Raw genomic sequence first — 25,716 nt, 5'->3', positions numbered from 1 at the left:
CAGTTTGTACAGTTTAAAAACCATTACATCTATGGAATGTCCACATAAAACATGTAAAACAATGTATGTGTGTGTGAGCATTTGTGAAATGTGATAAATTAGTCATTTAATATGCTTTATATTTCCATTTGTTTAATTTCTATTATATTTATCTGTTATAGTGATCAGTTATATTTACAATTCCCCTTCCAATAATACTGAACAATAACAAAAACAGAGACTCTGGATTAATTAAATTTTTTTATTGATTTTGAAGTTCATTTAATAAATTAATATATCAGCATAATGAAATACAATTCACAACAACAATTTAATGGCAAGAGATATACAAAACTGAGAGGGAAAAATATTTTTTCATAGTGTAATGCAGGGTCCTTTATACTGCATATCCCAAAGCACAATAGAAATATATCCAGACAGAGGTAAAATAGTTGACATTCACATGATTCACACTATCTGATAATTTTCATATACTGTATGTACACAGGGAGCTTATATCTTGCTGAAACGGTGGTATTCCTTAGCTATGGTTCAGAAGATGTCTCCTGTCGCTCCACAAAGTGGAAGTTCATCTGTCTGTCTGGCACAAGCACTCCACGAGTGAGTGCCCTAACCTCACCTACAGTTGGGTCCGGTCGGATTTCAAACAACTTGATTAGCTGGAATGAAAAGATACAATTAAAATACAATAAAAAGCAAAATTTACGATGTAATATAACTATCTGGAACAAGTTTAAAACCCCTTACCCTTGCCAAAGCCAGATGCATCTCAAGTTCAGCAATGCGACGGCCAACACAGCCTCTGACTCCAAAGCCAAATGGGATTGACCCAAATGGGTTGGGTCTCGTTCTGCCATCTCTGAGCCAACGATCAGGTTTGAACTTTCGTGGCTCTGGGAAGACTTTTTCATCATGGCTCATTGCATAGTGGCACATAGTGAATGTTGTCTGTTTTTAAAAAAAACAGCTGATTTAGTGACACCAATTTCTGAACTGGCAACCCTTTTTTCATTCTAACAATGTGGAGACAGTTTACCTTTTTAGGGAAAAAGTGTCCACCAATGACAACATCATTTTCTGCAATAAGACGAGAATTCATGGGCACCACAGGGTACATCCTGCACATGAAATTACAGAGATTATAATACGCAATTATACACTACCAGCCAAAAGTTTAGAATAATTACGATTTTTTTAAATGTTTTTGAAAAAAGTCTATATATATATATATATATATATATATATATATATATACACATACATACACACACAAATATATATTCAAATTCAAATATATTTTAAAATGTATTTTTAAGTTTAATTTTTAGCATTCATTTAACACTCCAGTCTCCATCCATCAGACATCATTCTAAATTGGTGTTTATTTATTATCCGTTAATGTCAACTAATAATAATGGGTCTTATTATCAAAAGTTTTTGCCTCTTAATATTTTTGTGGAAACAATAATATATTTTCTCAAGATTCTTTGCGTCATGAATTTAGCCTCCATGGTTTCTCCCACTCACCACCAGAGGGTTCCCTCACCTGAGTATTGACTTTTTTCCGTCCTGGACTTTTTTCCCATGATCCCTGTACCTGGCTGGAACTGATTGACAACCCCTATCCTGTTTGTATTTCTGCTGCTGCTTTTAATAAAGCCACAAATGGATTCCAACTCTGTTGTCCCTTCGTTACAGAAGACATCACCATCCGCGAATCCAGTGGCGCTTTTTCAGCTGACTAATGAAGTCTCTGCTCAAGCAAGCATATTAGCAGCACAACAACAGCAGCTCAATCAATTAACATCCCTAACAGAGGAGCTAATAAACATGCTACAACATCTTCACCTGCGCCAGTCCCGTCAGCACCACCAGTTAGCTCCGCAGGCAGCTAACCCTGCCCTCTCAAGCACAGTCCCCACCAATCCATGGCTGGCTGCTTTGAATTGGGCTACAGCAGTGTGGAACAATGAATGACCCATATTTCCATAATTGTTGTGAAGTGTTTGAATTCCCAGAAGATTGTCTTCAGAGAATTGTCTCTCCAGCTGTCTGCAACCAGTCAGGTTGCAGACAGCTCGATTGCCTCTTCACGTCAGGAGCTGCTTGAGCTCAATTTTAAATAAAAGTATTTATTCTTTTTTATCTTGCTCACCCCAAATTTTTAAGTGGTAGTGTTTTGCAGCCCCCCCCCCCCCCCCCCACTGCACAACTGTTTTTAATATTAAAAATAATTTTAAAAAAAGTTTCTTGAGCACCAAATCAGAAAATTATTATGATATTTGAAGGATCATGTGACACTGAAGACTGGAGTAATGGCTGCTGGAAATTCAGCTTTGCTATTAAACGAATAAATTACATTTTAAAATATATTCAACTAGAACACTTATTTTTAAATTGGAGTAATATTTCACAACATTATTGTTTTTACTGTATTAAAAAAGTCAAATAAATGCAGCCTTGGTGAGCATTAGACTTCTTTTAAAAGGCTTTTTACTTATTCCAAACATTTCACCAGTAGTGTATAGTATATGGCAAATTTATAGTATGTGTCAAATGTTATTTTGACTTCTTAAACATTTAATATATTAACCTTAATGCTTCCTTGATGACAGCTTTGAGATAAGGCATGCTGTTAACTTCCTGTGCTGTTGGGATTCTGTCACACTTCAAGACTCTGGTTACATCCTGATACAGAGCCTCTTGAGCTTCTGGATCTCTTGAGAGGAGATACAGCGCCCACAACATAGTGTTGGAGGTCTAGAACATGAAGAGAAACATATATAATTTAAAAACTTGTAAATATTTTGTTTAAACAGTCAAAGATACATTAAATGTCTCTTACTGTGTCCACTCCAGCCAACAGCAGCTCAGAAATACTTCCATAAACGTCTTTACTGCTCATCATTACATTGGAAAGCAGGTAGGTGAGATACTCCCCAGCAACCTCCTGATTAGCATCCACACGCTTCTGAATGGCCTCCATCTTCATGTCAATCATTTTTCTGGCTATAATCCATAAGTACAATACATCACCAAATGGCAAACATGCCTGTATCTCTTATAGTCTATCTGAAGAAGATGTGTTAACCAACAAGCTTACCAAATTTGAATATGCCTTCCCAGCCATTAATGTACCACTGCCAAAATGGCAAGTAATTGCGTGTCCAGTTTGGAAGGAACACCACAGGCATGCTGTAGGTGAACATTTGTGCAATAGAATTAATGAAATCTTGTGTCTCGGCAGGAATCTCTTTTTCCAGGCAGCCAATGCGTGTCTCAAACAGAATGGATGAGATCCCTGAATGAGAAAAATATTAGTCAAGAACTTCACAATTTTTGTGGGTGAATGGAAAATGTGTTAAAAATTGGTTGGCACATGTGATAAATTGGCATGCACATTAATTGTAATAATAATATAAAGACAATAATTTGTTTCATAAAATGGATGGATAGTCATGATTTTAGCCATGGTAAAATCTATGATTTTTGTTGTATGGCTGATCACTGTTTTTGATGCATTTTTCAGGGATCATATAGAATGATAAAAAGATGCCACTTAGTGAAGATTGTCAATGAAATAACTTAATAAAACTTTCAATACTCTAAAATATTTTATGTTTAAAAAAACCTCTATAATATATCCATAGTATTTTAATATGTATGCAAATGTTTAGTAAAAACAATAATCCCCACAAGGACAAGCTGTATTATGAATATTTATGGTCAGAAAGATTATGTTGAAACAAATTAATACTTCTATTCAGCAAGGATCCATTAAATTGATCAAAAGTGACACTAAAGACATTTAGGTAACACTTTAGTATAGGGACCAATTCTCACTATTAAGTAGTTGCTTATTAGCAGGCCTATTATAAACATATTGTATTATTTATTAGTACTTATTAAGCATATATTCTGCATGACCATATTCTACATCCCTAATCCTACCCAATACCTAAACTTAACAACTACCAACTAACGATTAATAATCAGCTAATTAGGGGTTTATTGAGGCAAATGTCGTATTTAATGGTTTGTTAATAGTGAGAACTGGACCTTAAAACAAAGTGTGACCGACATTTCTAATGTTACAAAGATTTGTAACATTATATTCCAAATAGATGCCATACCTTTGAACTTTATATTTATAAATGTTGATACAAACAGTGATACATGTTTTTTTATAAGCAATTAATTCATATAGTAGTGTCAGGCTGGCTTCTAATCATCCTCATGGGAACATGGCAACATCTATTTCGGGCATTGTGACAAATCAGTTCCACCCTTGTGAATCTGTAAGCAAGTTGTATGTTCTGTTGTCTGATTTGATATCATTTCAAGTGCTTATGGAAAGGTAATACCTTCAAGGGAAAAGCGATAAAGCTCATTGGTCAAGTTAGAGACCCGATCACCAGTGGGGCTCATCTCCCGCAGATAGTAAATGCGTTTGATGAAGTCTGTGACCACTGAATTGACCACATCTCCATACTGAACAGAGTCCTTTGGATGCAGCATGCGTTTGTTCAACACTTTCCGCAGTTTGTACCATTTTTCTCCTTCTCTGTTGAAGAATGTATGATCTTTTCAGAACGACAACAATAAACAGCACAACTTCATAAGTTTATATAACATCACACAACTACATAAACCAAATGCACTTTGGCCTTATCAAATCTCCAGACATGAATAGACTTACACAATGTGTTACAAAACAAACCTATGTTACAGATACAGAATAATTGTGTCAAATATTTTTACTCTGTGAAAGGGCCATAGCCGATGCCTTTCATGTCACGGTACTCTGTCCACAAAGTCATGTCTCCTCTGGAAGGAAACTTCTCATCTTTTCTAAGGAGTTCCTCCAGTAAGTCCACACTGTTTACTGAGATGGATTGGAAGTTTCCAGCATTCACTTTGTACAAAGGGCCATAAAGCTGTTTTTCATATAACTGTAGAGATGAAAAACAAGTGAAGAACAAAGACAATGTGCTAGTGAAGAAATATCTGGTTGATTTTGAGATAAATTGCATTGTATCTCTAAATAGTATCAGAGCAACAAATAAACATCAGACAGAGATCACAACTAATACACTGAATTACTTAAAAGTGTTCAATTATACAAGAGAGTTGTTTCCTTGCTATGCAATGTCCTTAAAGGTAACAACAGTGACAGTCTGAATACATAAAGAAAGACATAAATCATTTACAGTCACATGATAAACCAACTATAACTGTGGAATCTCTCTGTACCTGCAGCTCATGCATACGATTCCGGTACCGTTTAAAGACCAGTCTGTACATCATTGTAGAGGTATTGATCTCTGGGAGGTCAGCCACAGTCTTGAGCTTGCCGTGGCTGCCCTGGACAGTGACAGAAGCAGCAGCATTACCCACTGCCCCTCTCCTGACGTCTGTGGCCACTGTCACGGGCCTCAGAAAACTGAATGCGACCCTTCTTTCTGCAGAGCTCACTGCAAGACGAACAGCCATTATGGAAGCAGGGAGAAGAGTGAGGCAAAACACCGATACTGTTTCACATGGGAGGGAGAGGGAGGTGGGGCAAAGCCTCTCTAGTTAACCCTTCACTATCTGCTGTAATTTAATACTATGTGTGGATTTGTTTTTAAAGGTGAAACACCATTATCATACACATAATGATACTGTAAGATTATTGCCATCAACTGGAAAATTGTCTCCACTTTGAAAATGTCATAATTTACTCACCCTCATGTCATTCCAAACCTTTTTCTTTCCTCTGTGGAACACAAAAGCTGCTTTTTTTCAATGAAAGTGAATGTTGACCACAGCTATCCCTGTCCTCATACTGTTTTGGAAAACAATAGTGTGAACATTCTGCTAAATTTCTCCTTATGTGTTAAATCAAATAAATAAGGTCAAGCAGGTTTGGAATTACATTAAAGCTGGGGAAACAATGGCAATTTTCATTTTAGGCGAACTATCCCTTTAAATTTCACCTTTCTTCCAATTCCTACAGGGCATAGTGCAAACAAAAGGTTTTGAACCTTTTCAGAATCACACACCTGTGTTTACAATGGCTGTTTTCATTGAAATAAATTTGCTGTTTAGTACATGTTTTTCTTTCAATAACCTAAAAAGGTTAGATAATGTATACAATATTGATGTTATGAACAACAAAAAAATGTAAATGTTATTTCCCACTTTTACTGGATATGATTCAATATACACAAAGCAAATCTCAGGAGAACCATAATATACTGGTCATTTCTGCAAATGAAACATGACTGTAAACAATGAGAAAGACAATTAGTGCATAATAAATAGTGCATCTGTTGTTGCAATAACAGTAACAACAGAAGAATTTTATTTTATTAAGGATTTTATTACACCAGTGTGTAAAAAGCCTTCATCCAGGTACAAATTTCAAAGACTGATTCATTAATTCTGTTTATCACTCGCCTGTCGCTCAGTCTGCATCATACAAAAGTCTGTATTGTCTGTATAGGCTTCACTCCATCTCTGCAATGTTTTTGATGGAGCCAGCCGGGTCTGTCTTGTAGAGCATGAAGTGTCCTTGCACCTGAGCGGCGCTGAGTTCTGTGTGTGCTTTCAGTGCTTGCTCGGCGAACCGCTCAGCCTCAGCTGCAGACTCCTGAGGGTAAAACCTCCGGAACATCTGAGTCAGCTGCCAGTGAGAGCAGTAGCCCACATACTGCTTCAGATCAACACGGCCAGGTCGGATAAGAGCCGGATCAAGTCTTTAGCACACGGAGGAGAAAAAAAGAGAAAGGGGAGAAAAAAAAAAAAATACCATGTTATAATAAGGAAAACACAGGTGTTCATGACTATTGGGTACTTACTAAAATATATAAAATATACATATTTTATGTATTATATATAGATTATATTGATTTTATATGTTAAATATAAAAGATAATACACATTTCGATTCAATTATCTGCTAAAATCTGCTTATCGCCATCTTGAACTTTAAAACAAACGTTTATTACCACTAATCTTCGTTGTGTTAATTGAGGCAAAAGGGCAAGACGATAAGGATTTTACATTTCAACATACATCAAAACAAAAAAGTAATGCACAATGAACAAGCTGCAGTATTGCGCTTTACCTCTCAATGAAATTAGTTGTCATGAACACAATTCGGGCCTCTGAAGATGCCACTCCATCCAGAGCATTCAGAAGTCCACTGAAAGTGAGTCTTCCCATGCCCTGATAGGCCAGTGGATCTGTGAGAACACGTGGCTGTTAATGCCATGGCTAGAGACCAATCTATTATCATATTTATTAATCGCATGTGGTTGTATTTACATCATATTCCAAACAGACAGTGAGAATTCAGAAGCACAACAGTCTGTGACACATACTCTCTGTGGGCAGCATCTCCCGGCTGACGAAGGCTGCATCCACGTCCTCTAGCAGAATGATGCTTTGCTGTGGAGCGACACTCAGCAGGTGGTTGAGGCGATCATCAGACAGGCTGCGGTCACTGAGACTCATCAGACAGATGCTGTAACCCAGCTCGCCTGCTAACGCAGTTCTGAAATACAACCAGAAATGTAATAGTACTTGGCACTCCAAATTGTACATTTAACTGATTGCTTTCTTGAAGTCATTTTATACCATTAAAAAAAAAAAAGGTTCTTTCATGGCAGTATAAAATTAGCAACATATACTATTGCATTTTGTCTAGTAACAGATTATTAGAATCAATAAATACGCACATATATACATAATATTATAGATATATGTAGTACTGTTCATAACTTTGGGGTCTCTAAGATTTGTAATATTTTTAAAGAAGTCTCTTATGCTCACCAAGGCTTCACTTATTTGATCCAAAATAAAAACAGTAATAATAGTAATATGGTGAATTATTATTACAATTTAAAACAACTGTTTCCTATTGTAATTGTAAGTTATCTCTGTGATGGCAAAGCTGATTTTCAGCAGCCATTACTCCAGCCTTCAGTGTCACATGACACGACCCTTTAGAAATCATACTAATGTGATGATTTGGTCCTCAAGAAACATTTATTATTACTATCAATGTTGAAAACAGTTGTGCTGCTTAATTTTAATTTTTGTTTTTGTCAAAAGGATCCTTTGATGAATAGACATTTCAAAAGAATAGCATTTATTTGAAATAGAATATAAGAATATCATTCGATCCTCTGATATTTATATTCACATTGTTGCAACTTGTGACTTTGTCTGCACCAATCTACACTCTGTATACTTTATCAGACACTATTATTCATAGTAAAATCTACTATAAACAAAGCAACTGTGCTTACATGAAGCTGCTCTTTCCACAGCCTGGGGGTCCATACAGCAGATATCCCCTCCTATATGGAATGCCTGATTGCAACATATTTATCAACAACATTGGAACAAAGAAATTAATCTAAACATAAAACAAACAAAAAAAGCAACACTTTTATTTATTATTAAAATATTTCACATTACATTAGAGGTGCACAGGCATTTTTTTCCTAATATATGCAAGTATGAAAAATGCTTTTTTCACCTCTGTCAGTGTACCACGTAGGATTGCCAGTGAACTCCTTTACATCATCCACAATCCTCTCCGCCACACCATTCTCCAGCACTACTGAAGACAGAGGTCGTCTTCGCCTTGGAAACCCAAACGGCCTCCACTCTGCTCCAAGTGCAGTGTACATCACAGTTCGGCCCTCTTCCTGCTTTAAAGCAAGTTCACGAGCTGCTCGGACACAGAATCAATCATTAAGGCTGCGACATATTTTTGAAGAATTCAGCTGATGGGAAATTCACAGCAGGTGCTGACACAACACTGCCGAATGAGGGAAAAATGAATCTAGATGCTCATACCTTCTTGAAGTATGTTGAAGAATATTTGCCGGTCTCTGCCCAGAGCAGTGAAGGTGACGGACTCCCAGGGCGTTCCAGTGTGCAAGTCCACCATCTGCTTTTCTCTGGTCCTCTCCACTCTGATCCACTTCCTGCCATACCTGAAAACACAAAGCCTCAGTCAGAGACATGAATAACTATGTGCTGGATTGATCTCTGAGAGAAAGTCAAATCAGCAGCACATTGAATGTAAACTGCCCAAAGTAACATCACAATGTATTCTGATCGTACCAAATGATGTGGTTGCCTGGACTTGGATGGAAGTCAAACTGTGTATGGACTCGTCCGCTCTCATGCTGCATGTATGAGGTCTCAACACTCAGATGCTGGGTGTGTTTGGCATGTTTAGTGATCCAGCTTAAGAGCCAGTGATAACTTTTGTCTCTGCTTGGGACCTCCAGCGTGATCATGTAATTTCTTCTGAAGAAGATCATGCCGACCTGTGCCCCTTTTCTGGCAACTGCAAGTGCTGTGCCAATACCAACTAGTCCAAATCCTGCCCCAAAGTAAGGGTTGTCCTTTAGGGCTCCAATAAAATCTGACAGGGTCATGATGAAGGTGTTTTCAGGATCTCTTATTCAGTCAGGAAAAGCTTTTTTGTCCCTTCATTTGCAGCCTACATTCACAGCAGAGGAAGTGAAACCATTTTCATTTCAATTTTGATGAGAGCCTTGAGACTGATAAAACATTATAGCAAGCTGTCACTGATCAGGTGTCCTTTTATTTAAATAAATGCAGATTTAAAAACTCTCTATAAGTTACTTACGGCAGAGGAAATATCACACCGCATTTTACAAACAACATTCTTTCTGTTTGCTTAAAAAAAACACAAAATACGCGAATAAGATGCAATAAAGCAGACCCTTTCAACCCAGCGTTGTCTCTCATAGATGATTGAACAAATCGTTATTTTGGGTGAGTCGAATCTTCTCCATGACTCGGTTGAACCAATTCACAAATCAATCCTGCATTAAATTCGCTTTATTTTGAACCAGTTATTTCAGGCGAACTGTTCAAAAGAACCGATTCACTCAAATGAAATCACATGGCGACCTCAGTGTTGTTTCCGTTGTTCAGGAAAATAGTTCCGTGTGTGAGTTGTGTTTCACATTAATAGTTCCGTCGTGACTGTTTACGACGCAGACGCGTTATGACACTTTTAGGTAACTGTTATTCTTATAAATAACTCTCTGTAGATTTTGTGTATTTTAAAATAGATTATTCTCCAATATGTGTACTAAATTATGATGTCAGAATTCAATTTCCTCTTTGAACAGAAGAATTCTAGAAATGACGCCGCTTAGTTGGTTTCCATCCACAAAAGTGAAGGTAATTTCTTATAAAATTTAAGTCATAAATAATGTGTATAAACATAATGCATGCGTTATCACGTTTATTCGTCTCTTGATGAAGAATATATTCGCGTAGCTTGCTTTAATTGAACATATCTGCTGCTTCTTGAGGATGCGTTGTTTGTATGTTTAACAGAGCAAATGAAACACGAACGTCCGCGCAGGAGGTCCAAAATTTGTTTAATAAAAACACATTTTGTCCAACAAAACAAGTTCACATAACATTTAACGCACTGGATTAATTGCTTTATGTTAACAGACAAAACACTGATAAATCAGCTCTTTCAATCTCAAATCTGGTAATCCAGAAGTCAGTAAATCACATTTTGATCTCACTGGTGATGCAGAACAGTGGGAAACGGAGACATTTAATGGTCCTGATGCTGTAATAGAGTTTTACCCCTCTCTAGAGTTGATTTTATCCCTCACTGACTGATGAACGAGTTTGACCCAAGCATGGACCAACAAGAGCCTGGATGTGATGCAGAGCAACTCGAGCATGTGGAAAATAATATAGCAGGTAGACCAGAAGGTAAAGTACAACAATACTTATAAAATCACGTTTTATTAATTATATATTTCAGTAAGGCATAGGCCTTTGGCATGCATGGGTCTCTGGAATATTTGATTTCAATTGGTCAGTTGCTAGATTCACATATCTCATATCTGTGCCTCCTCCTTAAATAATTACAACTCAGATTAATGCTTTATGTTTGTTTATTTGTATATAAATATAATGCACAATCAGTCAGTCTTTACTGCAAAATAAACCAAGACAGGGTGATCTTTGAAAGAGTTTATTTTGTGATGTTGACAATATTATCCCACTTATATATTGCATGAATTTGTCTTGTTTTAGAGCTTTGACAGTTTACAGATAATAAAAAGTGTATTATTTTCTTTTTGTTATAGCTTTGTCTCAGTCGAAGGGGACGGATATGGCTGTGCAACCTAGAAGCAAGAAAAGTGTAACCAAAAAATTGAAAGCATCAACAAAAAAGGGGAAAAAATGTACTACCATTACCCAAGAAAAGCCTTTATCTAAAGGTAAATGTAATAAATGTCAAAATATGTAATATAATTGTAATCCCAGGTCTGACTTATGGCATCTTTCTGTTTAGTTGGACATGTTGCAGAGGGCTCCGAACACATGTTTCGCACCCACATCTGCTCTGAATGCAGACGCTGCTTCAAGACACGCTCCCATTTGATAGAACACATGCGCATTCACTTTCCCGACCCCAGTCTGCAATGTCCAACCTGCAAACACTACTTCACCAGCAAGAGTAAGCTACGCATCCACATGCTGAGAGAGACGGGACAGAAACTGCACCGCTGTCATCTATGCGAGTATGGAGCGGTGGAACGTAACTCTCTGCGACGACACCTTGACGCCGTGCATGGGCATCAAGAAGATGATGCTCTCAATGGAGAGCTGTTCAAGTGCCCAACTTGCCACAAGACTTTCAGTCAGAGTCAGGCATTAAAGAGCCATATGAAGTCCCACAATAAGACACAAAATGGACAGCCTTTGCTTTGCTTCCATAAAGACTGCTCATTTCAGTGTACAGAAAAGAAGCAGCTTCAAAAGCATGTGTTAGATGCTCACCAAGTTGAGGCCGTAGAGTGCCGTCATCACGCCTGTGGCGCCTTCTTCGGGAGCCTAGAAGACATGGAGAAACATTTCCGCACACATCAGGCTTATCACTGCCCCCATTGCGACTTCTCATGCTCCAATAAGAGCCTTTTTCAGCAGCACAAAAGACAAGGACATCCAGGGAATCAAGAACTGAACTGTAGCTTCTGCCCTTTCTCAACTCTCAACCCTGTAGAGTTCGATCAACATGTTGGTCACTTTCATGCCAGTGAGAAAACACACCACTGCTCACAGTGCAGCTTTGTAACAGCTCACAAAAGGGTCCTGAAAAGACACATACTGATGCATACTGGTAAGATATTCAGTTGTTCTACTTAGTTATTATAAGTGTTTATAGGTATTCACTCAAAAATGAACATTTGTCACTATTTTTTCAGTCTTGTTATTTCAGCCCTGTATTATTTCATGAAAAAATTCAAAATTGGATCATGATTGGTTTATAAGTCTCTTAAAATCTTCTCAAAAACAACAAAGTAGTCCATACAACATGTGTGGTATATTCCAAGTATTGTGAAATAATACAATAGCTTTGTGTGAGAAACCAAATAAAATTTAGGTACAGTATCTTCCCCTCTGCTGTAACTCTCAAATTTCATAGAGTTTGCACAAAGCTATAGTTTAGCTGTAGAAAACTTGAAATACTGTATAGGAATAAATCTACTGGGACTACTTTTATGATTACTTTTGTTTTTTGTCCTTAAGTATAAATCACCATCTGTTTTTATTCTTTGGAAAAGAGCAGGTTGGACATCTTTGTTTGCATTTCACAGAGTAAAGAAAATTATATAGGGATTTAAACAAGAGTAAATGATGAAAAAATTTTGGTTTTTGAATTAACTATTCCTTCAGAATTACTCATTGACCATTGATAGGTGGATACAAATTTTGTATTTACAGGTGAAAAGCCCCACAAATGTACACTATGTGACTTCAGATGTCGTGATGAGACATACCTTTCAAAGCACATGCTGACACACTCTAATGACAAACAGCACATGTGCTCCGAATGTGGATATGTTACTAAATGGAAACACTACCTTAGTGTCCACATGCGTAAACATGCAGGAGATCTAAGGTATGCACCTCGACTGAAATTGAAATAAATATGTTAATAAAAAGAAATATTTCCGTTTACTGATCTGCCTCTCTTCTTTCTCAGGTACAAATGTAATCAGTGTCCATATCGTTGCCATCGCATCGACCAGCTGAACAGCCATAAACTCCGTCACCAGGAAAAATCCTTGATCTGTGAGGTGTGTGCATACTCCTGCAAGAGAAAGACTGAACTGCGCAGCCATATGCAGCTCAAGCACTCCACAAATGCAGATCCACAACCTCCTGTTTACCAGTGCAAGTTTTGCCCTTACGCAACAAAGTACCGGCAAGCCCTGCATAGCCACGAGAACTGCAGGCACACTCGGACACGCGTGTTCCGCTGCGCACTCTGCCGCTACACCACATTTAGCAACACCAGCCTCTTCCTGCACAAAAAGAAATCCCATGGATATGTGCCTGGAGATGTGGGATGGCTTGAGAAATATGCAGAGAAAGAAAAAGAGCAAAACTCTGCGGATTTGACGCACAACTTTTTCTCCAAAACCACAGTACCTCAGACTTCAAATTCAGAATATAGGGAAGAAACAGTTAATACAAAGGAGTCTAATAGGACTATAGATGATTCAAAAGACTTGTCTGTAAATGAGAATGAAGCAATAGTAGCCACCATTGGAGGACCTGAGGAAATGACATTAGTACAACAGGCCAGTCTTGATATTGAGTCTGCGAGAGAAGAGGCAAGTAATCCAACTGATGAAGAACAGTGTGGCTCCCCACTTTTTGCTTCCCAAACCAGTCAGAGTAGTACACAAATGGTACTTGCTGAGACAGTAAATATACATGACACAGCATTTGATTTTGAATCTCACACATTGCATACAGTCCACCAGAACTTCCCACAACCATCTGCTGCTGCTGCTGATGATGATGATGATGACAATGAAGCTTACTGTGAAGATCAAAGTGACTCTGAAGACCTGCCACTGGTGACAGAAACTGAAAGGAGCACAGAGGGTCTCCATCAGGAGAAATGTGTAGAGGCCTCGGCTTCTGAGACTCGTTTGCAAGTCATGAGAAAACAGGATAAAGACCAGGCTGAAGCCCTTGTACTAGAGGGCAGGGTGCAGATGCTTGTCGTCCAGACACGGGGCAATATGTATCAGTGTAGCCGCTGCTTCTATGTGACCAAAAAGCAGGCAGCATTAATCCGCCACTGCAAGTCGTCCTGCCAGGTCATGAAGGCAGGACTACGCTGTCAGGACTGTGGCACGCAGTTTAAACAGCAACGTTCTTTGAACACCCACCTCCGGAAGTGCCGGTCATTGCAGAGGCACAGGAAGAAGTTTGATTTTGCTAGCACTGTAGGTACATCAGGGAGTTGTGTAGGTAGTTCAGGGAGTGATGCGTCTATACAGGAACAAAGTGCATCTCTTAAATCAGGATCACTCACAATGCATCCTGAACTTGTTGCTGTCACTGATTCTACAAATTCAAGAGTACAAGGTTCAGCTGAACCTGAAGGCTCACTGTCTCCTATCATAACTGCTGTAGTAAATGAGACTGATTCACTGACAAGCACAACTAAAGGAGGGCAGGCAACTGTCGAGAGTAGAAACAAGCTAGCAGAAGAGGAGTTGGTAAATGATGAGATCTCTGGGTATACTGAAGATGATGGCAGGTATACTTGCAGAAAATGTCCTTTCTCATCTGTTAGGAAAGTCACAATAGATCGCCATTGTGCAACATGCAGCGGAAGCACCCATAAGGTACATCTGGCTGAAACAGGAGAGCAGTTTGAGCAAGAGGATAATCCTAGTGACTCCGACCATGATCAGGAGGACGATGGGGCAAATGACTCAGAAAGAGATTCAGGAGAAGAAGAGAGATCTCAAGACCCTCGATTCTCATGTCCTAACTGTCCTTTTCTTTGCCACCAAAAGAGAGCTCTAACAAGTCATCAGATAAAGGGCTGTTTAAAACCAGGTGAAATACAGTGTCCTCAGTGTTCATTTGTTGCCAAATCGGAAAAATCTCTCAACCATCATATCCTAGGTCACAAGAAAGACAAGAAGGTTACTAGAGGTAAAATATCCGGAAACCTGCAGTGCAATCTTTGCTCCTTCACCTGCAAGCAAGAGCGTTGCCTGATACAGCATGTTGCTGTGAAGCACGAGGGAGTCCGTCCTCACCAATGCCGCTTCTGTTCATTTAGCACAATCCGTCGGTACCGCTTGGAGGCCCATGAATCCATGCACACAGGTGTTGGGAGGCATAGCTGTGAACTCTGTGGCCAAACTTTCGGCACCACGTCCAAACTACGACTGCACCATCAACGCATACATGACAAACAGGCAACACACTTCTGTTCACTTTGTGACTACAGAGCTTATAACCTCAATGACATCAACCGCCACAGCTTGAGTTGCCACACTGGTGATCTTAGTTACCATTGCAGCCAATGCAGTGCACGTTTCAGCTCCGAAGTTGCCCTGAGGCAGCACTCCAACCGAGCACATCCAGATGTGAACAGCTTGTCTTGCACCCAGTGTAACTTCACCTGCAGCTGCCAAGCTGCTCTCAAAGCGCATATGCAGCATGAACATTTGGAAATCAAGACGAAAGATCCTCAAAATGGTACAGAAAAACAAAGCAAGATATCCATCACCCATCAATGCTTGGTTTGTTCCTTCAACACCCATAAAAGACTCCTGCTGGTCCAACACATGTTAGATGAGCATGAAGATGGACCAGCAGAGGAGAAATCTCTGAAGTGTGATGTCTGTGGTTTCTCTTGCACCCACCAAGTGGTGTTTGACCAACATGTGCGGTCGCATGGAGGAACCTGCCTCTTTAAGTGCACTGAATGTGAGTTTTCCACCAGGAACAAACAGAAGATCACTTGGCACATTCGAATCCATACAGGAGAGAAACCTTACCGGTGTGAAAAGTGCAGTTATGCATGTGCTGATCCTTCAAGACTGAAGGTATGAAGAGCTATTATCCAAGATATTGATTGAAGGTTTGGGTATTTGGTTTTTGATGTCCAGTTCTGCTGGTGCTTCCAATTCAATTTATCTCTCTTTATTTTAGTATCATATGAGGATTCACATGGAGGAACGCAAGTATCTCTGCCCAGAATGTGGCTACAAATGCAAATGGGTCAACCAGCTGAAGTATCACATGACAAAACATACAGGTAGCTATGTATGTGCTATATAGTCTTGCGCTAAATGTAAAGTTCCTGCACACCTTGATGTTCATCCTTCTTTCCAACAGGCGCTAAACCGTACGCATGTGAGGACTGTGAGTACCGCACCAACCGTGCCGACGCACTGCGAATCCACCAGGAGACACGCCACAGAGACGTGCGTTCCTTTATATGTGAGAAATGCGGAAAGGCTTTCAAGACACGCTTCCTCCTCAAAACACACCAGAGAAAGCACAGCGAGGAGCGACCATATGTGTGCTCCATATGCCAAAGGGCGTTCCGCTGGCCTGCGGGTCTCCGCCATCATTACCTGTCCCACACCAATCAGCTGCCATTTTATTGCCTCCACTGTACATATCGAGCCAAACAGAAATTTCAGGTAGTGAAACACCTTCAGAGACATCACCAAGACTTGCCTGTCCAAGATGGTGTGGGTAAAGACCAAGAGGTTTCTAGTATGGGTACACAAAAGACCTGAATTAGGGAAGAGGAAGAAAGACAAGAAAATGGGGGGGGCATGTAACTGTGTTTCTGTATGCATTTCAATTGACATTTCTTCATCTGATGTAGTATTACATATAAAGTATTACATATAAACATAACCCTCATTCAAACCACAATGAATAAACATTTTTACAATATATTTATTCCTGTTATTCCTGTTTATTCATTTACATGGCATTTTCTAAAGATAAAAACAATATTTACTTGGGCGAGTACATACATAATGGGAATATAGTCATTTACTTCGAACACTTGCATTTGGGTTATTTATAAAAGGCACTTAACCATGCTCCATTACATTAAGATCATGTACAACCTTAAGGATGCATATTCTGCCATGACTGTATAACCTTCGAACAAACAAAAAAATGCATTAGATTTTTTTTTTTTGGTTAACAGTACACTTAGTATTGCATAGATAAGCAACTAAAAATAAAATTAGCTTTTACAGAAAAGGCTTTTCTGCACTGTACTTGGAGTTCTATTTCGACAACAAGGCACTACTACTAACACCATGCAACTACTATAGAGGTACTCTTAAAAAATAATGCTAGTTGCTATACTTTTTTGTTCTAATGCAAGAATTAGTGATTAATAGTTTTGATTTGTTCAAGTGATTGCCAGCATTTATTCAAGTATTTTTTTAAGCAAAGCACAAGATAAAATGTTTTCTTTACCTTTTCTTTACAGATTTTTCTAATAAATATTTAAATACTGTAAATAAAATGAGTAGCATTGTGAACACCTAGAATTACAGCTCTGCGATTTTGATATGAACATAGATGGAGGATGGATGGATACTCATTCCGTCTTTGGACAACAGATGCACATGACGATATCCTGTAAAAAGAAGCTTTTTGTTATTTACAAGAAAGCCAAATTCATTTTCAGTGATTTTAGAGAATAGACCTAAAAACACTGGGTCTCATTCACTAATAATAATACTAGTAATGTAATATGTTTCAACTGGTTCTAAATTTTTACTTAAATGAAAAAAAATTGAGAAAGTGCAGGCTTATTGATGAATGAGGATTTCTGTGTGGAAACATTCACACACAGGCTGTGTTTGCATGGTTATTGAATAAGACCCAGTTGTTTTTACTTATATATTATAATAGGCCTACCTGGTTGAATACAGGTAAAAGGTATAGTGTATTGCCCTATGAAGTCATTCCTTGATGCTTTATCATAGTCTTCAACTACAAAACGCACCAGTGCCAGCTCAGGGGTGTGGATTGTGAACTGTAAGGATTCATTCCAATGTGGGTTGAACCCTGTCCAGATGAAAAAAGTGGAAAAATCACTGCAAGCATCAGGACATGAATAGGATTCCTATGGTTTGTAAATTAGGGAAACTTGTCATCTTAACAGGTAATGTGTTTCCACATTATTAAAGTTACAAACACATACTGTATTATGCACAATTTCCATATGTCTCTCTTCCAGTAATTTGGCAACACTTCAGTCCATTTAATTTTCATTTCCTCACCATTGTTGTCAATGTATTTGGTCTCCTGTTTGGCTTGATCCAAAGGAACGCCATAAATTTCCACCCTTACCAGGGGGTCTACAATGGACCAGTCTTTTTGCTTTACTTTAGGGAGCTGTTGTCCACTAATAACCTAAAAAGAGATGAAAACAGAAAGAATCAACAAATAAAAATCTCAAAATAAACTTGCGGAGGGAACACAAATATTGTTCAATACCTTAACATAAAAATGTAGAGGGTGGTAATCATCATGTTCCTCAGGATTTTCAGGATCAAAGAGTCTCTCTCTTTTGCGAAGGATCTCAGGTTTTAGGATGTAGCCGCTGCAGCCATTCTGAGTAAACAATCCATCATTAAGATCCATTTCCTTCCCTGCTGTCTGGAAGTTTAATGCCACTATGAATCAGAAATACATTAAAGTAAATACACTGGCCACTTTACAACACATTAACTGTGTCCCTGTTCCTCTTTACATAGAGTAGTTTTATGTCTGCCATGCTCACATTCTTCCTCTTTGTACTACTGACCAAATGGTGTGTAATACGATATCTACCATACTAACCAATCTGGCATCCCATGTTCCACATGTCTACTGGACAGTAATTTGATGAATCCGTCCTCATTCCACTTGGATACACTCTTGTCAGCTGCCTGATGTTATGCAGCACAAATTCTGAACCTGACAGACAAAAAAATCTGAATTCCTAATACAAAAATTTTATTAAATTTTAAATTATTCTTACAAAATTGTATAATTTCTATTTCGATCATTTAAAAATATATATTTTGTATAGAAAGGAAAAAGCAAAAAGCTGCTTAAATCATTTTGTGTTCCACAGAAAAAAATTACAGCATACCGGTTTGGAATAATATGAGGTCCAAACGATCCTTTTTAAAATAATTTCTAACCTGCTTCCTTTGAATATTTATGGGCTTTAGACTCAGAGAACGATGACATCTCATAAGGCTTAGCAGAGGCGCGGGAATGCTCAAAGCTGTGGAAATGTACACTCTTACAGAACATTAGGTCTGAGAGCTCCTTACATAGATTTTGCTTCGATTTCTACAGGGGGCAAAAGCAAACGATCAAAAACAATGTTGAACAAAGGGGCGGAAAGCACAGAGAGGCCTTTTCCTCAGTTTCTCAATATTTCCACTTGTACCTTGCGATTTGTTGGCGGACTCTCCGTTACTGGACTGTCCTTATTCATTTCTGTTGCCTCGTCCTCATCGCTGACTTCACCTGTGGGGTTCTCTGACTCGTTGCCAATCTTCTTCCCTTTTAACAGGATTTTCCTCTTAAGTGCCTAAAAGAAATGACGCAACAAATAGACCTGCTTGGCATTCCTAATAATATATTATTATATAAGATGGAATTTTTAACAATTTACAAATAAAATATATAGACACTTAGGTCTGAAGTGAAAATGTTTCTATTTTACATTTTTGTTAATTTCTAAAAAAAAAAAAAAATTCAATAAAAATGATATTATCTGCATAACAATCAAAGTGAGAAGTTGCAAAATTTGCATTGTACAAACATTCTTTTAATTTCGACATTTAAATGTGAAAATACCAAACTCAATTTGGTCTCGGACTTTTGGATCCCTATTAACAGATATTTAAAAAATCTATATCCTATAATAGGTGATACGAACCTCATGTCTTCATATGTGACCATTAATAGTTAATGAAAGTATCATGACTATAAGACAATATAATATTTTAAGATCCATGGCAGTCATCCATGTTTTTCAAAAAGAAGTCATTAAGAGCAGATAAGTTAAGTGCATAAGGCACTGAATAGCTCACCTCTGGAGATGGCAGTTCGCTGGAGACTCCATCTACTGTATTTGTGAGTAGCATATCACCCAGAATGTCTTTGAAATATCGAGCCATGACTTCCTGTTGCTCTATGCTGCAGTGGTTTTCAATGGACAAAATGAGTGGATACTCAGATGCCTAAAAGTAGGAAAGATGGTAAGATTAATACATATGGAAATAGATTATTATGTATCTGTGCAAATAATTAATATTAATATACATTAATTTCATGCAAACAACAAAGTAAATCATTATGAATAGATATTGATATTAATATAGATTTTTTAAATATAGATCACCTTGAAAGCATAATTTGCAATAGTAGTAATCACGTCTTTGAGGAGAATCTTAGATGTCAGTGTGTGTCCATGATAAACTACCGGCTCCCCATTCGATCCATTCCAGCAGTCCACCTCTACACACCTGCAACCTCGTTTCAGTGCCCTTCAGAGGTTCAACCCAGCACAAATAAACAACCACAGTCACGAACACAAAGAACAAAGCGTAACACATTCAACTAGGCCAGAGATGCCCAAACCTGGACCCCCGGCCAAAGTTGGCCCGGCTGTGATGACCTTTGATTTGGCATGCTGTTCCACACCACAAGAGGAGGGAAAAAAATGAAACATTCAATCTTCATTTCGAATGTATGTTTTTGTTATTTAAATTTGTGTTTCATTATTTTGAAGTTTTACAAAAATAATTTTTATGAAACATAGTTGGACCTAATGCTCTATTTGGGCATCTCAGAGCTAGGCAGTTTTCATTTCTATTATTGAGCAGAAATATTATTATCACATGTATGAGAGATATTACCACATACATGCTCATACAATGCTTTTCCGCAAAAGATATCATTAAAGATCTGTGAAATCAAGTAGAGACATGGTTGTATTACCATGAACAGGCAGAACTCACTGGATGTAGGCCTCAACGCTGCTTGGTCCTTTTAGCTGGTCCTCCATCAGATAAGTGTTGTGTGATGAGGAGATGTAATAGTGGGCGAGAGGTTGGCTCATGTCCTGAAAAAGGTCCTGCCGCTCTGGATTGAAGAGGGATCCCTCAGGAGACGTCAGGTACATTTGGAACCCATCGACTGACATCGTGTGATTCATTCTGGCTGTACCATAAGACAAAATGAAACATCTTATCTGTTCAATTTTTAATCATTACTCATGAGTAAAGGACCACTTCACTGTTGCTCATGCAGCTATCTAGATTAAGTGCTCAACTACTCCATTATTAAAAGAACATCCAAACAGGCAAATAAAATAATTTTTCAATTAAATTTTTAACCCTCAACTCTTATATCTGAAGCAAGGGTCTTCAACAGGGAGTATATGATGCCTAAAGGGTCTACCATTTACTGCTCAGTCTAAAAAAGGTTATTTTTGAAAGAAAATATCATTTAAAAAAATTAATGAATTAAGCTATAAACACTATTAAACTAACTCCAAGCAGAGCAAAAGTTAAGAAGCTAAGGTTCAGCTAAATATTTCATTGAGCCTACCACATTAAAATGTATAAGTAAAATGTATCAGAATTAATTATATAATCATACATATATAACAAAAATGATAACTGAAGAGTGTAGTATAGTTGTTGATGGAGGATCATTACCTGTGTCTGAAGGCTCATAGCGATCGATCAGCTGAAGGGCATGTTCATAACTGCGCTCCCCCTCTAGCTGCTCCTCTCTCAGGAACTCCTCCAGATCACACTGGGATAGACTCTGTCCATCACTGGAATAATCCTGGAATAAATCCAGCACCTCTGTTCTCTCAGTAAGCATTTTATAAAACTTCACAAACTCCTGATCTTCCAGGGTTCCTGACTCAGACTTATCTGCCATCTGTGAGAAAACGTCAACAAATGGCAATGAGGTACAACATGGTGAAAATTTAGGATCCAAAATCACATAAGCCACTCATAATTACCATAAAAAGACAGCATGCATGTTCTTCATTCATGTCCATGTTCATCATTTTCAGTAATTTTTTTGCCTCCTTAAAATTAATTCTGCCATCTTTGTTTAGATCTGCTTTCAAAAACCAGTCTGAGATCCATCTGAGTGGAATGGTTTAAGTTGATAATTTAAGTTGTCCGTCCGTCCATCCTTCTATCCTTCCATGCATCTATCCATTCATCCATCCATCCAACATCCATTTAACTTTTTCTTAATATTTTAACATGTAGTTCTGAAAAGCTACTTCAAAAGCAGCAGAAATGAAGATTTTTTTTAACAAGGATACTGGTCAAGTTTGGTGCTCTCATCCATGTTCTCCATGTTCTCCATGAGGGATCTGATGCCCTGAATCCAGGCCTGAGCTTCCTTTGCTGAATCAGCAACCAGGTCCAGGTTTCCGCTACGGCCACGAAACACCAGAGTGAAACAGCGATCAGTGGGAAACTCATCTGCCACACTGAGGAGCGCCTCGGACTGATGTCCCTCACGAACAGCCTCCACATCACCGATGGAGACTGAAAAAAAATATAAGACAATATAACAAAGACAATATAAGCTTTTGTTTTTGTTTAGAGCACTTCTTCTTACAGTTTTCAAAAAATGTGAACTAGTGCTTGAAAAGGCAAGCTTCGTTATTATTAATTCTTCATGCTTCCTATTGTTCATAGGGAAGTAAACTACTGTCATGGCTGATCTATTTCCCTGACATACCCACTTATAGTACTTACCACACATATACCACTAATATACTCCTTTTGGATTTAATTCAAAATTACCTTGAAATACAGTCAATAATTGATGATACTTTAAGACCTTTATTTTCTATGCAATTGCTAATGGATTGATCACAAATAAGATGTTTTGTTTTGGCAGTCCATACATATTTTCGTAAATAAATCAGTAATTTTTAGCCCATCTTCGATCAGTTATACACACTTTTATAACTAGACCTGAACTACTGTAACATGATTACTGAAGCATTTAAACCAAAACATCAACTCAATAAGAGCTTACAGGAAGAATAAGAGTTTATTGCCCAGCTGGATTTATACGCTATAGTCTTGCAGTCCTCCTGAAGTTTGTAGTGCCGCTGACGCTTCCACATACGAGACTTCACTTTGCGCAGAAACATGCCTGCCTTCATGGCTTCAAGGTTTTGATGACCCTGTTCACCTGCCATAGAACGAGAAATAGCCTTCAGCAATATTCAGAAACACCAAACTTATTTTAAACACACACACAGGATGACTTACAGCATGTTTGAGGTGATTCCATTTTCTATTAGTTCACCTTTTCTGCAGACACAAATGAACATTAATGTATCACCATCTCATCAAAAAATCAAGTCTATCGATGCTAAAGACCTGGTGCTCATGTGTGGTTTGAGGTGGTGATAGTACTTTGGGAAGGGAAGTTTTGGATGATAGTGAATTGGTACTGTAGTATTGTATTATGTTATTGACAACTGGAGGTTGTCTTAGTTGTACATGCTAGAGAAGTCAGATTAGTTTTGTTGTAAGATTAGTAAGATATATTCATATTGAGAATTTCCACAACACTCCTTATGCACTATGATGAAACAAGAGCTCATAATCTTTTGTATCAGTGAAATCACAGACATTCTAAATAAAATCTAGAAATAGGCTGATTGTATAACCATTGTAGCCTATTTTACAATGGGGAGACAACTTTCTAGTTAATTTCCCCAAAGGAAAAACATGTTCATTTTGGCAGAAGTAAAGCGGTGCAGTCAGGCGAGTCATGAGTCATGGCTAAATATGTCTCTGAGATCCACACAATCCTCTGCTGGCATCATCATTATGTTCCGTTATATCCCAAGTGGATAAAGTAGAATCTAATTTTGCTCTTTCCTGCCATTATTTGGTATTAAATAAATGGATATTTTATAGCATTACCAGACTAAATGAGGCCATTAGCCAAAAAATGCATTTACACAATCCTAAAATACTGCAGTAGTTACAGTGCAAATGAAAACCATATTATGCTCTAATGTAAGCCCCTAGTAACAGTAAATGCTGAAGAAGTAATGTTATAAACACACAGCAAATAGAGACTGGAGAGGGCTGCAGACAGCTAAAGCAAATACTGAGGAGTGACACAGAAAAAGAGGATAAAGAGAACTCACCAGATTAAAGGACGTCTGATGAACTGACATCTGGTGGAGCTGAAAGAGCTGCTCGGGGAGGATGGGCTCTGCTGTGTCTTTGGCTGATGCATGCAAATGGCTGGGAAAACAGTGCCGCAGTCCCGGGCTACTTCCACTGTGATGCATAGCCAGCCTCCCTCTTACACTCCTTCCTCTGCCTCAGCCTCATTCCTCCCTAGACACTCCCACTTTTCCTTTTTTATCCTGCCTTATTTAGGTGCAATAGTCTGTTTTTTTGCTCCTGCAAAAAATATAGCAAAAATCATTTTCATAAAAACTAATTCTACATTAAATACAGAAAATTTTGAAACATCTATGTTATAAACAATTCATACATTTTAAACAATTTTACACCATATAAATATAAAAAGTCTACATATAACATTACACAAAACACAATTGTGTACATTGCAATAAATACATGAATTACAGAATTATAAATAGACAGAATTGTGCACAGCCTTCAGGGGCACTCCCTTGAGAGTTTATTTCCAGAATGTCAGTCCATACTTGAATTATAAACAGCATTTAAATATAATTTGAAAAATATAACAGCATTATAACATCATTTAGACAGCCAAGCATACAAAATCGGCAGGATATACAGAATGGGGAAGTCTTTACCAAGCACAACATACATTTACATTTATATTTACATAAAATCATTTGGCAGAAGTGACTTACAAATGAGGATAGATACAAATACAAGCAAAGCATGGAAATGCTGTCAAAACTTATACTAGCTGCAAAACATTCTGGTTTAAAAACACCAAGATCAACGTCTTGACTGTAAACAGCTTTAGAAGCAAAGCTGTTTGCTTTGTTGAGCAATATCGCCACAGCAATTCAAAACCATCAGGACGTATAAGCAGAAATATCATAATGCTGAGTGTACATATTTAAAGTTAGATTCTATTAGCTTTATTTTTGCCCAAATTAAACATAAATGTAGGCTTTAAATCAATAAATCAGCTTCTTGATTTGACTTTTGTTGAAGGTGATTCGTCCATCATATTAGTTTTAATTATATGACTATATTTCTTAAATTTCCACCTGATCTTCAAGAATTATTAAAATGCATGTAAGCAATATTGCACATATGTTCAGGAAACACACCTAAATGCAGATTTTGTGATTAGTTAATATGATAAATTGTAGGTGCTTCACTAAATGTAATCTGCACACATGGGTAATGTTAATCACTGTTTGGGTACTTTATAAATAGTTTAAATTATTTGCAGAATGGATTCAACAGCATGCACAGAAAACATCCTGACTGAACTCTTCAGGCCAAGGAGGTCAATTAAGGTCACTGTCACATCCTCTGTAACAAGAATACAATTCATTGTGGTCCATAGAAGATGGACAATGCCTACATGTTTATATCCTGCACTCAAAATATTTAATGTAATAAATTCATTTCATCACAAGTCTACAGAACAGCCACTTTGTCTTACCACTGTCATTAATCAGTGTCACATCTCTGAGCTCCAGCCATAAAAACAAACACCAGAATTGATAAAAAACCATTGATTATTAAATCAGTTTTTAATATTGCACTCATACTCTTTAATAGCAAGCTGTTTCGACTGTGACACTGT

General features: G+C 37.9%; 4 protein-coding genes across 7 annotated transcripts; 1 reads left to right on the top strand and 3 right to left on the bottom strand.

The window, feature by feature from the left end:
- Nucleotides 1-229: 229 nt before the first annotated feature.
- LOC306876356 (sterol 26-hydroxylase, mitochondrial-like) lies at nt 230-5,508 on the bottom strand. Its single transcript, XM_079427454.1, has 9 exons — nt 5,254-5,508; nt 4,762-4,952; nt 4,365-4,564; nt 3,104-3,301; nt 2,846-3,009; nt 2,594-2,760; nt 1,037-1,118; nt 748-948; nt 230-659 (listed from the first exon to the last, which is right to left on the bottom strand). Exons 1-9 carry the CDS (start codon nt 5,491-5,493, stop codon nt 525-527), a joined length of 1,578 nt encoding a protein of 525 aa, XP_079283580.1. The 5' UTR covers nt 5,494-5,508; the 3' UTR covers nt 230-524.
- Nucleotides 5,509-6,167: 659 nt separating this feature from the next.
- LOC306876358 (mitochondrial chaperone BCS1) lies at nt 6,168-9,987 on the bottom strand. Of its 3 annotated transcripts, none has more exons than XM_079427457.1 (8): nt 9,659-9,978; nt 9,124-9,508; nt 8,854-8,993; nt 8,531-8,725; nt 8,298-8,361; nt 7,368-7,540; nt 7,112-7,229; nt 6,170-6,740 (listed from the first exon to the last, which is right to left on the bottom strand). In XM_079427457.1, the coding sequence occupies exons 2-8, from the start codon at nt 9,441-9,443 to the stop codon at nt 6,491-6,493; spliced, it is 1,260 nt and encodes a 419-aa protein (XP_079283583.1). In that variant the 5' UTR covers nt 9,444-9,508; nt 9,659-9,978; the 3' UTR covers nt 6,170-6,490. The 3 variants fall into 3 exon arrangements, with proteins under 3 accessions (XP_079283582.1, XP_079283583.1, XP_079283584.1); XM_079427458.1 differs by having other exon boundaries at nt 6,291-6,740; nt 9,755-9,946; XM_079427456.1 differs by having other exon boundaries at nt 6,168-6,740; nt 9,124-9,987.
- Nucleotides 9,988-9,992: 5 nt separating this feature from the next.
- LOC306876341 (zinc finger protein 142-like) lies at nt 9,993-16,820 on the top strand. Of its 2 annotated transcripts, XM_079427432.1 has the most exons (9): nt 9,993-10,055; nt 10,170-10,221; nt 10,655-10,776; nt 11,157-11,291; nt 11,366-12,193; nt 12,799-12,976; nt 13,061-15,941; nt 16,048-16,153; nt 16,234-16,820. In XM_079427432.1, the coding sequence occupies exons 3-9, from the start codon at nt 10,680-10,682 to the stop codon at nt 16,641-16,643; spliced, it is 4,635 nt and encodes a 1,544-aa protein (XP_079283558.1). In that variant the 5' UTR covers nt 9,993-10,055; nt 10,170-10,221; nt 10,655-10,679; the 3' UTR covers nt 16,644-16,820. The 2 variants fall into 2 exon arrangements, with proteins under 2 accessions (XP_079283558.1, XP_079283557.1); XM_079427431.1 differs by having other exon boundaries at nt 10,005-10,221.
- Nucleotides 16,793-24,356, bottom strand: LOC306876346 (1-phosphatidylinositol 4,5-bisphosphate phosphodiesterase delta-4-like). Its single transcript, XM_079427440.1, has 16 exons — nt 24,095-24,356; nt 23,202-23,243; nt 22,963-23,121; nt 22,235-22,463; nt 21,920-22,049; nt 21,603-21,834; nt 20,901-21,102; nt 20,282-20,426; nt 19,971-20,120; nt 19,322-19,465; nt 19,068-19,221; nt 18,721-18,837; nt 18,376-18,554; nt 18,159-18,291; nt 17,794-17,943; nt 16,793-17,509 (listed from the first exon to the last, which is right to left on the bottom strand). The coding sequence occupies exons 2-16, from the start codon at nt 23,221-23,223 to the stop codon at nt 17,421-17,423; spliced, it is 2,235 nt and encodes a 744-aa protein (XP_079283566.1). The 5' UTR covers nt 23,224-23,243; nt 24,095-24,356; the 3' UTR covers nt 16,793-17,420.
- Between the last annotated feature and the right edge of the window lie 1,360 nt (nt 24,357-25,716).

The sequence above is a fragment of the Barbus barbus genome (genome assembly GCF_936440315.1).
Source record: "Barbus barbus genome assembly, chromosome: 10".
Taxonomy (NCBI): domain Eukaryota; kingdom Metazoa; phylum Chordata; class Actinopteri; order Cypriniformes; family Cyprinidae; genus Barbus; species Barbus barbus.
This window is presented reverse-complemented; position numbering and strand designations above follow the sequence as displayed.